The sequence below is a fragment of the Musca autumnalis genome, unplaced genomic scaffold (assembly GCF_047663935.1).
Source record: "Musca autumnalis isolate F117 unplaced genomic scaffold, ASM4766393v1 scaffold_4, whole genome shotgun sequence".
Taxonomy (NCBI): domain Eukaryota; kingdom Metazoa; phylum Arthropoda; class Insecta; order Diptera; family Muscidae; genus Musca; species Musca autumnalis.
This window is the reverse complement of record NW_027411977.1, coordinates 81,315,259-81,328,125: the sequence shown is the minus strand read 5'-3', so window position 1 is coordinate 81,328,125 and position 12,867 is coordinate 81,315,259. Positions and strand designations below refer to the sequence as shown.

Here is a 12,867-nt window from a genome sequence, read left to right as displayed (position 1 = left end):
TGATATAAATGACTTGACCTAATATTCTTTATTTTTGTTAACCTAAATGATACAGCAGTCAAGTGTCAGATATTATTGGGCAACCTGAGCTGCAGTCTGGTCCATCTCCGGTCTCTTCAATTCACGAACAAGGGGCACACCTGGCTTTGCAGGAGGCAGATTCTGGTTCGTCTTTGGAAAGAAGGAAGATATCTAGGATATTACACAAATTTTTCCACAACATTCGTGCCACAAATATCAGTAAGTCAGTAGTTACAAATACACATTTATCGGTAAAGTAAATTGAGTTTTTGTGAAATAGGGGATAGGAAAGAGTATAGAAAAGCTCTTTATTCTCCCTCTCGCTAAAGCTCAATTTACTTTACCGAAAAAAAAATTGTACATGTGACTACAGACTAAAAATATTTGATTTACATTACATACGGATATCATCACAGTCTCTTTGCACAAAGGAATGCCTCTGATTATCTTTCACTTTAGCTCTATATATCTATACTGATACTCATTTGAACACTGGCTATGGAAAAAAGTCTTCCTTAAGGCTTGGACAGACCAGTTAATCTACACCAGAGATGATCAAGATAGTAAATTTAAGGGGTTATAGCCACTTATTGAGCACAAAAAACATTTTTCATGATATTTTACAAGAAATCTACCAAACTTTTTTAGAAGGTTTTTTTCGTCTGAAAGGTCACAGCTTGATCTACTTTCGGAAATTTTTTATTGACACATATTTCATAGTTTTCTTACGAATGGCCGCATACCAAGCACTGTTTTTACAGTTTGCGGCGCCCAATGTAGCTCGAAAACAAATAAACCGATCAGCGCCAAAACGGGCTAACCAACAAGTTCAAAAAAATCAAAATGACTGTAAAGATCTAACCGGAACCTTTTGAAATAAATTGCATTGCATCCATATTGCATTGTTTTACCAGGTAATATAGTCTAGTGTTACACAATGCAATAGGGATTTTTTTAGTATTAATTTCAAAAGGTTCCGGTTAGATCTTTATAGTCAATTTGATTTTTTGAACATGTGGGATAGGCCGTTTTGGCGCTGAGCGTCGCATATTTGTGTGGGATCATTAAGAACCTAATAATCTTGTCCTTAAGCGAACCGGAATTATAAAATAATCATTAAAAAATGGTGAAGTGTCAAAATCAAAATTTCGATTTTAACGAAAAAATTGTTAGTTTTCGAAAGAAACTTAAAATAATCATTTTGTCTTAAATTCTCTTAAATTACTCTCTCTCAAAAAAATATAGATATACATATATGAATATTAATAATAATGTACCTACATTTTGTTTTTTTTTAAGTCATGAATCTCTTATTCCAATCATTAACAACAATACTATTTTCAATCAGTGAGCCCTAATAACGCCCTATTAACATTTAATTCCACTGAATTTCCTGCCGCAGTGTTTATCTATGTTAGAGTACTTAAATGTTGCTGCTAAAAATATAAACAAAATGCATATCTATAGACTTGTTACTAATAAAGGGGAGGTTTTTTTAGCCCGTAGTTATAACAACAGACTCAATTGTTTTTTGTAAAATAATAATTATTTTATAAATTACATCAATCATAAATATTTATTTATCACTCAATAACAACTAATTTAAAAATAAAAAAATAATTTACAGTGGAGAAAAAATGACATTTGAACTTACGGTATATTCAGTTGGCGCCAAAGGCGTTCGTGAGTTACTTTTGTGAAAACTCATAGTGACGTTCCAGTTGAAATTTCCCAAATAAAACTGAAAATTATTTGGCTATTCCTTTCGTAATCCAATAATCCTTCAAACTAATAAGACCAATGAATGGCTTGTTGTTGAATTGTTGTTTTTAAAATCGGCGCCAAATGCCGATAAACACGTTGTCGGTCGACAATCAAGAAGAGGAAGCACTTATGTATGCTTGTAAGTACTTATGTACCGGCAGCTGGTTGGCAAAGCGTTTCAAACTGTATGTAAGTCGGCAATACAACACTTCTAGAAACTTCTCAACACAAAGAATGTTTACACACAACGAATAATTAAGTCTTGTGATACGTTTACAACTAATTTTACCGTCGGCTTAATACTATTTTAAACCGTAAATAAAGTAAATTTTCTAATAAAATTCTTTACTTATTTACGGAACTTTACTTAAAAAAACTATTAAGTACAAATTTGAACGATTTTATATCACAAAATTGAAGCAAATCAGAAAAATATTGACAATCGATTCTAATTTGATGATCGAAAATAACTGTAATAATACAGACAAAAAAATTTATTTCTCTCTAGACCGTTTACAGAAAAGAGACAACCGCACAGTTTGCAATACAAAATAAGAATGCTGGCATTGCCATTTCATTACACACTGCTCTACCCGCCACTGTCATACAGTAAGCAGTACTTTCGAATCAGCAAAATACTGACAATAACAACAACAACAATAACATAGACGGCAAATTTCGATGCCTTCTACCCATTAAATATGAAATGGAGTTTTACATTACTGCAGTCCAACAACAACAATACACGTGTACACACACATTGTCACCAATACACCCTTAGCTAAATTAATTGTATTTTTCGGCATTTTCAAGAAAATAGTTTGACGAACATAGATTAACAAAAGGCAAATTTAGGGGATGAGTTTGCACCCTTTTGTAAGTTAACAATAATCCACACACACACAAACACATACGGACACGAACCAAAAAAAAAGGTCGATAGATATGTACTAAATACAAAGCTGAAGATCGGCCTTACCGCTGTACAGTGTTTTACCTAAGGTAATTTTACCAATTTTGGTGAGGAGATAATTGAATAATAGGAAAAATTAAATAGATAAACGAAAAATAATTACCAAAACAAAAACTAACCTAAAAATAAACCTTTGTTCAAAGAATTTCCTAAAATTTTCGGTATATTTTTTTCAAATCGGGGTCTTTGTGGCAGTGACCCAGGACCTTGGAGAGTCCGGGAGGACTGTTCAACGGGCGGAGCCCATAAAACCAGTCTCCAGAAACAGAAGAATACTGACAATGGAACTTCCACCAGAACTATGGACGAAAAGGCTCCCACTGCCCCAGATAGCTTTGTAAACAGTCTGGCTAGGAAGAGGAAAGCATTCCGTAGGTCGATCCACTACCTCGTCCACCTCGACGAGAGAGTACAAACTGATCAAGATCAATCTCAAGGTGGTGGAGAAGTTTGAAAGGAAACATCATCACCTGCCCAAGAGAAACCCTGAAATTGAAAGGCTCTCTGGGCACCCCTCAAAGAAGGGGAGTTAAGTACAATAGAAGTGAATCCATCTCATGGGAAACCATGGAAGCAGAGGTCTGGGAAGCTGGAAGGCCAGCACTGGCCTCTGCACCTGGATGTGCGAATCCTTTTAACATCCACCCTACCTTTTTCGATGAAGAAGGACAGATCAATGGAGGTACCGCACCCTAAGGCCAAGAGATCAAACCTGAGTCAGGACTCCAAACAAATCACTTCCTCTGCCCGCTAGCAAAAAAAAAATAAATCGGGAAGGATACCACCGCGAAGGCAATCTCCCAGACCCACTTAAGCCACAAGGTGACGTACCGATTTCATCTTACGGGTAGCGGAGCTGCTAAGAAAACTAGTAGACCGCTGATACCGGATGAACTTCGAGTAGCGGTCATCGATAGATCTGACCCCTCTGGCAGTGTCAGTCGATGGCTGCTAATTAAAGACACCGAGTTCGCTGGCGAAGAGGAACCTCCCAAACATTCTCAATTCGGCAGTGCTGCTCCATACAGGAGTATCAGGCAGAACTCCGATTTTTGAGGTGGGACGGGGCAAATTATCCCCCTCAACTTGCTCGAATTCGAAAAGAGTTTCACTCGCGAGTGAAATTCGAGCGAGTATTCGGAGCTCTGGTATCATGGTAGTCTGATGTGAGAACAGGGAATCTCTGGACAATAGATGGCCTTGCCGACCACTGGGAGAATTGTCAATTGTCGGCTGTAAGTATGAAGGAAATACTCAGCAGATGGGTATTGCCACCGCCCGATAAGAATAAATACCAAATGTCATCCATTTGTGTTTGACTTTGAGGACACAACCTTCAAAACACCAAAAATGGGGTGGTACCCGTTATATGGGGGCTATATTATGACAAATTTTTACTGGAATGTTTAATACCCCCACAAAGACTCAATACCAAATTCCAACCATTTCGTTGAGATATTCAGGCCACATCCTTCAAAGCACCGAAATACGGGTGGTACCTTTCCATGGGGGGTAGACCTATACCGACAAATTTTTGGTGAAAAGTTTAATACCACCAACAAAGACTGAGTACCAAATATCCACCATTACCGTGGCATATTGAGACCACAACCTTCAAAATACCTAAAAATCGGGAGGTATCGCTCTATGGGGGCTATACCAAAACATGGACTTATATTGACAATTTTTTGTGGAGATGTTTTGTGGCCACCCAAAAATATCAAATTACAGGTAGTTTGGTCAATAAATGTACCTAAAATTCTCAAAATGACGAACATCGGTAGGAACCGTTATATGGGGTCTATACCTAAACATGGACCTATTTAGACAATTTTTGGGCTAGATGTTTTTTTGACAACTGGGAACATCAAATGGCTAATTATAGGTAGTCCGGTCAGAAGATACTAAAATCGAGGGGTACCGTTATATGGGGGCTAAAGCAAAACATCCTCAAATGTCAAATAACAGGTAGTTTGGTCAGAAACTGCAGCAGGGCCTATGTTGACAATTTTTAATGGAGAGGTATTCTTACCACTGAGTACCTGAAGTGTAAAATTACAGGTAATAATAATTATAATAATAATAATTGGTCTGTTCCTTTACTTTTAAAAATGGTAACAGTGAGAAAATATGGTAAATGGTATATAATAATAATAATAATAATAATAATAATAATAATAATAATAATAATAATAATAATAATAATAATAATAATAATAATAATAATAATAATAATAATAATAATAATAATAATAATAATAATAATAATAATAATAATAATAATAATAATAATAATAATAATAACACTGTACAACACAAAAAATAATTACAAGATAATTCGGCCAGATTATGAAAGCGGACCGAAAAAAGAAGGCACGTGAATCTGCGTTTTGAAAGTTTACGTCGGGAAGTAACCTAAATAGGAGTGGCAATTTCCGCCCATTTCTACAGGTTTTGAAATATTCGACATCAGATTCCTTGGAATCATTCCATTTTAGGTATAAAGTGTCTTTGGCAATATTACTCACAACAATGCGGGCTATCTTTTTATAAAAAAAAAAAAACTAACCCTCATGCGAGTCACTAAAAGGGTCTTTTTGGTCCCTTTTTTCAAAAACGTTTAAAAACTTTTTTAAAATGTGATCGTGTCGGATCAAAATATTCTACAAAATTATTTGTCATAAAATTTTACTGTAAGTCCCCGAATACACCAAAACTCTAAATCGTACATAAACGCCAGGAATCTGCCAAAAGAAAAATCACGTTTTAGGGTTAATGTTGTACTTTATCGGAGTTTATTATGTTTGGTCCCACAAAACTTCATTCTAGATAGAAGACGTCAAAGACAAAAATATTCTCCATCAAATTTCAATATAATTCGCCGAATAAATGAAATATGTATTTATAATATATATCAAGAAAATATATACATAAATTTTGCCAACAAAACACCGAAATATTTTTTTAATAAATTTGTTTTGTTCTTTTTTCGAGTTGATGCATGAAAGTAACATGAAATTTAGTTTTAGAAGAAAGGTGTTAAAAGAAGAAATGTTCTACACAAAATTTCACTATAAGTTCCAGAACAAAATATATATCCAAGTAAAACACTTTGTTAAAAAATGACGTTACAAAATTAGATATTATTGGTAGAAATTATTTATTACACTTTTAGACTCTTAATTAAAATTTATTCCATACTGAGTCAAAATCTCCTAAAATATTTCACTTTTTGGGGATTGTGTCAAAAGAAGAAATGTTTCAAATCAAATTTCGTTATGAGTCTCTGAACAAAAGAAATTTGTAGCTATAATATTTAACATCTCCAGGAGCTTTCGCTTTTTATATATGATTTAGGACTATATTCTACCGTTTTTATTCACATTTTCGTTATCTGCAGTCACACAATATATTTTGTTGATGTATTTTTCATAATAAATTCTTTCAGAAGATTATGTGTGCTCGATCCAAACTGTTTTCGAAATATCTATGGTGAATATATATAGGGAGAATATAGATAACCCAGATCGGACTTTGAAAAATTACGTATTTTAGTACTATAAACTTAAATAAACTTGATTTGGAACGGGATGGAGTGGACAAATATAGTCCATATTCTAACCTGATCTATATTGGTAGATATTATGAGAATGTGCAAAGTATGGACCAAATCGGTCACTCCCATCAAGAGTTATCGTGCGCACAATTTTTCCGAAAATTTTTGAACTTTTGTGGAGTAGGTACCTGAAGGAGTGGACCGATATGGCTTATCTATGAACTTAAACTAAGTTTGGAAACAATATTACGAAGGCCAAATTTTGGCCGGAATCGACATTTCCGTTCGAGAATTATCTTGCGCTTCCACCAATAAACATGGTGTCATAGGGTTTGTTTTTCAACTTTCAGGCTATTTTTCAGGAAGTATGGACTTGCCCCTGAGGAAACTTGTACCTTCGTATAGGGGACAGGGAATACAAGATGTTACAACAAAAACCAAGGCGATTCGAGAGCAGGTCCTAAACTGAACTTTTCCGAAATTTTGTGTGGGAGGTACTCGAAGGAGTTTACCGATTGAGTCCATATTGGAACCTCATCTAAGTCTGGTAGAAATTTCATAATGTGCAAAGTATGGACCAAATCGGTTACTCCCTTCAAGAGTTATCGTACGCACAAATTTTCCGAACATTTTCGAACTTTTGTGGGGGAGGTACAGGAAGGAGTGGACCGATCTTTGAACTTGAACTAAGTTTGGACAAAATATTACGAAAGCCAAATTTTGGATCGAATCGGCAGATCCGTTCGAGAGTTATCTTGCGCTTCAACCACTACACACGGTGTCATAGGGTTTTTGTAACTTTCGGGCTATTTTCTTAGGAAGTATGGACTTGCCCCTAATGAAACTTACAGCGTCGTATAGAGGACAGCGAATACAACTTGCGTAAACAAAAATCAAAGCGATTCGAGACCAGGTCCTAAACTGAACTTTTCCGATATTTTGTGTGGGAGGTAACCGAAGGAGTGGACCGATTGAGTCCATATTGGAACCTCATCTAAGTTTGGTAGAAATTACACGATGTGCAAAGTATGGACCAAATCGGTTATTCCCTTCAAGAGTTATCGTGCGCACAAGTTTTGCGACAATTTTTGAACATTTGTGGGGGAGGTACCTGAAGGAGTGCACCAATATGGCCCATCTTCGAACTTAAATCGAATCTGGACAAAATATTTCGATACTCAAAATTTGAACCGAATCGATTGATCCGTTCGAGAGTTATCGTGCGCACCAGCCTGCCAGACAGACAGACGGACGGACATTGCTAGATCTACTCAAAATTGTCTGAAACGGATATCGTACAAACATACTTGGGGTCTAAAACCATTATTTCGATGAGGCACATTTTTGGTCGTATCAAAGTGTAAATACCCTCTTTAGGCTAAAGGCTGAGGGTATAAAAACCTAATTACCAAAAAAATTTAAAGTACAGCTGATTGTCACTTCTATCATCTTTAATATACCTTGGTATAGTCTAAATGCGCCTTTATATAAATTTGGATTATATCACCATACATATTTTGTTTAAATCCATGTTTAAAACACTGTGCTCTCTTATATAACCAATTTGGTAGCAATTGTTTTATGAGTGTGAGTGAGTGCACATTTATTTTATTCTGCGTTTCAAATAACTGTGCCAGTGTCAGTTTGTTTGTATGCAGATTCAATTTACAGCCCCTATTGACCCTTACCCACCAGCCCCTATACAAATAAACAACAATACATTCTGCACTATCTACACGGGATGTATTGCAGTGTAGGTAAAATTCAAATTCATTAGTAGATAATGACGAATCCATTGCCGGTATTAATGTTCAGTTTCGTTTCGTTTGGTTTCGTTTTTTTGTTTTCTATAAATGTGGAAAAAATGCATTTCTGAACTTTTTTATTGGCCAAAGGTGCAATATTATCGACAACCGTTGGATATTTTATTCAAACAAGCAGTGATTTTTTTATTGACTAGCAAACACAATGCATATCAGTGATGGAACATTTCATTGGATTTGAGAATGTTAAAAACAGGGTTTTGGAGTCGAAGTCGAGCAATTTTGCTGGAGTCGGAATCTGAGTCGAAAAAATAACTCGACTCCGGCCAAAATTTTTTCCAAAATTTGTACACGGTTTATTTTATTCTTACATGAAAAATATTCGAACCAAAAATGTTGTTGGCCTGTTTATTCATATTATAAGAAAACTATGAAAACATTTTTGCAAAAACTATATTATACTCAGTTAGAGCTTCTTGTATAGGTCAGTGTTTAATAGCCCTTTCAAGCTGGCAATGTTCAAAGCTTAAAGATTTTCTCATGGGGATGAGTGCCGGTCGAACTTAACTTCGGTTTAATTGAGCTTTCATGTCGATGGGATAAGTTCAAGATTTATATCCAAGTTTTCTCTCAAGGAATATTTTATGAAATATTATATGAAAACATAAAAAAAAATTGGAAAATTGTACGAAGTCGACTCCGGAGTCTGGAGTCGTGCAAAAGGTCGACTACAGAGTGGGAGTCGAACTAAAAATGGCTCGACTCCGAAACCCTAGTTAAAAAGGTACATAAACATATGAACAATGAATGTTGGTATGGTCGGAATCTCGGATAGGTATTTTGGTATTTTTCTTTCACAAAAATTATCTCTGTTTTTTCGATGCATTTTGCAGGATAACTCCCTCCAAAATCTTAATGAAATCACTTGTTATTTTGCTGACAAATGTTTTACTATTAAAATTATATTTGCACATAAATTTATTTGGTATATTTATGTACAAAGAAACTTAAATCACAATAATGAAAAATCTATTATCTTTTTTGTCAAAATTAGTGTAACTGGTCGACCTTGTATAGACATTGGTATTGTACATGGAAAATGTATTTCTTTACGACATGTCGAAAATTTCATGGTTTTCGACAAACCATATTTTGCAGACATTAGAACCACCAAACTGAACACAATCAATGCATTTATTATTCTTTCACCCAGATTTAGTTGACTGTTTTATCAACATCGACGACATTGCTTTACGTTATCTCTCGGAAATATGAATGCAACCTTTTCGTATCTTTGTTGTTGTTGCTGTTTTTTGCCACTGTCAACACTATTGTTGGTATCTAATTCAATTTAATTCTCTTAAATGTCCAATGGTAGATATCGGATACCTATAAGCTATTGCAAAGAAATTTATGCAGACAACATTTATGGAATTTGTTTGAAACGTAATAACATTTTTATGGGTACGGTTGCAGTTGAAATATGTTTGAATATTTTTTTGTTTTAAGTACAGAATGTAGGATGTATTGCAAATACTAGTTGTTGGCCTTCATGGGAGAAAGATAATTTTGATTGTGGTTTGATTGTGATTATACACACACAAATTCTACACATACACGACTTTCATCTTTTAAGATTTTCAACATCAGGAAATCGTGTTTCATATTAAAAATTTGTCTACCCAGATAAGAGCAAACAAGTGATTGAGGTCATTAAAGTCATCATACACGAATGAAAACAAATTATGCTTGATATACCTATCGTATGAAAGGACTATAGCCTAGCAAAGTCGGAGAAATTATACCCTACAAAAATGTCGCCTCATATATTTGGTTTCGTTCAGTAACGGACCGTCTAAAAGGAAATAATCCGTGAAATGAACAAACGAAACCATATCCAGCTTATTCGTTTATATCGTTCTTTAGCTCTTCTCGTTCATATAACTCTCATTAGACATTACATATGTAGGACCCAAAATCGGCCAAATATGTATATAGGAGCTATATCAAAATCCGTGGAAAAGTTTTGTAACTGCAGGGAACAAATGTCAAATTACGGGCAGTTCCGTCAAACAATGTAATTAAGACCCTAAAAATACTGAAAATCGGGAGATAGCGTTATATAGCGTCTATACCAAAATATGGACCTACAGCTGTGTTCAAAATAATAGGAGTTCCCATACACACCGAGGAAATGGTCAAATAAACATGGTTACACTTCTACATTTTGGCCTATTGGCCTAATTTTAATTCATTAACAGAAATGTGACAATTTGTTTTAAATTATTTACTGTTTACACCAACGTTATAAATCGCCTTCAAAAGTTTTGTTCAAAACAATATGAGTGTGGAACAAAAAGGACAATAAAAATATTTTTTTTTGAGTTAAGGATCAAAATTGTCAATATTTTGGTTTTTAGTAGTGAATCCAATAGATTTGAAGGCTATTTGAAAAAAAAGTCCTTTGTAGTTGACCACAAACAGGCAATTGTCCTTGCAGCGATTTTTCCCATAATTTGATCACTCATTGGGCATTTAAAGGGATTTTATAAACAAAACCTTTATTGATAAGAGTTGTTTAACAGTCTGGCTGTTACCACGAACAATATATGATGATTGGTGCTCCATAAATTTTGAGAATTTTGATCCTTGACCCAATTTTAAGCCAGTTTGCATTAGACCGGCCAAATATGCGTATCTATAAGACATTTATTCCTCGATGGGGTCTATATCAAAACATGGACCTATGCATAGCTATGTTAACAATTTTTGGTGGAGTAGTTTCGGCTAAAAATTGTAACTGAATATGCTCAAAATACTGAAAGTCGGGAGGTAGCTATACCAAAACAAGCACCTATGTTGACAATTTTTAGTAAAGAAGTTTCGTGACCTCCGAGAACCTCAAATGTCAAATTACAAGTAGTTTGGTTAAAATTTTTACCTAAAATTACCGAAAATTGGGAGGTACCGTTACCACTGAGAATGTCAAATTACAACTAGTTGGATTCAAAATTTTAGCTAAAATCCACAAAATACCAAAAATCCGAAGGTAACGTTTTATGGGAGCTATTAAAAACCCTATGCTGACGATTTTAGGTGGAGAACTTTCATGTCCACTGAAAACCTCAAATGTAAAATTACAGCTAGTTACAGCTAGAAGCTACCACTGAGAACCTTAAAAGTCCAATTACAACAAGATCGCTTAAAAATTGTGACTAAAACCCCCCAACATAGAGAAAAATCGGGAGGTAATGTTTTATGGGGGATATACCAAAACATGGACCTCAAATGTCAAATTACAGGTAGTTCGGTTAAAAATTGTAGCTAAATCTTCTAAATACCGAAAATCGGTAAGTATCGTTATATGGGACTTGTGTTGACGATTTTCAGTTAAGAAGTTTCGTGACCACTGAGAATCTCAAATGTCAAATTACAGATAGTTCGGTTACAAATCGTAAAATCCTCAAAATACCGAAAATCGGAAGGAACTTTAAATGGTAGCTATACCAAAACAATGACCTATGTTGACGATTTTAGATGGAGAACATTCGTGTTCACTGAGAACCTTAAATGTTGAAGTACAGGTAGATCGGTTAAAATGTTTAACTAAAATCCTCAAAATACCGAAAATCGGCAGGTACCGGTATATGGGGGCTATACCAAAACATGGACCTTTTTTTTAACGGTTTCTAGTGAAGAAGTTTCATGACCACTAAGAACCTCAAATGTCAAATTATGGACGAAAATCCGTAGGTACTGTTATATGGGGGCTATTCGAAAACAAGCACCTATGTTGAAGATTTTTAATGAAGAACTTTCGTGATCACTGAGAACCTCAAATGTCAGTTAGTTCTATTAAAAATTGTAGCTAAAATTCTCAAATACCGAAAATTGGGAGGTACCGTTATGCGGGGGCTATACCAAAACAATAAACTATGTCCATAATTTTTGAAATATACATTTTTAGGTCGCTAGAAACCCTAAACGTCCGTCTGAAAATGTGACTAACAAAGGTCAAAATACCTGAAAGGTCAAAATACCTGGTACCTTTATATAGAGGCTACACCAAAACGTGGACCGATACAGCCCTTCATCGACCTGGGTATACACACTTTGATACGAACAAAAATGTGCCTCATGAAAATAATGGGTTTAGACTAGGCCTGTGCACACAACTACATACATATTTTGAGATTGTGCTTGTTTGAAAATACAAATATTTCCCATAGTATCCCAACATACCATTTTGTGTAATTTTATAAAATACCAAAAAAATGTTCTGCTTATACAGGAGAAGCCTACAATAAGCGCACATATTAAATATTTTCCATGGGATAACGTTTAGATCATTTTCTAGTTATTACACATGCCGTTTAAAACTTGTAATATTATCTCAAGTAGTTTTAGTATGCTGGGTTGTCTTTTAAAATAGAAAAAATAAAAAATGTGTATTGAAAATTCTCATTTCAAAAACAAAACCTCTCTCTTTTGTTTGAGTGAGCAAATTGACACACACCGACAGCAGAAGGGCGCCCTTTGGACAGCCCTATTTTAGACACCAAGTATGTTTGGACGAAATTCGTTTCAGACAATTTGTAGTCGATTTAGCCCTGCCTGTCTGGCTAGCTAGAGCGCACGATATCTCTCGAACGGATCGGCCGATTTGGTCCAAAATTTGACCTTTGTAATATTTTGTCTAAACTTAGTTTATGTTCGAAAATAAAAAATACACCCCAAAAAAAGTTCAAAAATATTCGCTATATTGATGTGAGCAGTAACCGATTCGGTCC

At 34.9% G+C, this 12,867-nt stretch overlaps 1 protein-coding gene across 2 annotated transcripts in view; it reads right to left on the bottom strand.

Moving 5' to 3' along the window:
• Positions 1-12,867, bottom strand: part of LOC141403710 (proton-coupled amino acid transporter-like protein acs) — a 135,752-nt gene that overhangs the window by 68,850 nt on the left and 54,035 nt on the right. Inside the window, exon 1 of one of the 2 annotated variants that reach the window (XM_073986537.1) lies at positions 1,676-2,710. The exons of the other annotated variant lie outside the window; for it this stretch is intronic. Within the exon in view, the coding sequence (XP_073842638.1) occupies positions 1,676-1,729 (54 nt within the window). The 5' untranslated portion in view covers positions 1,730-2,710. Of the gene's footprint in view, positions 1-1,675; positions 2,711-12,867 lie in introns of those variants that run through there. 2 annotated transcript variants of the gene reach the window in all.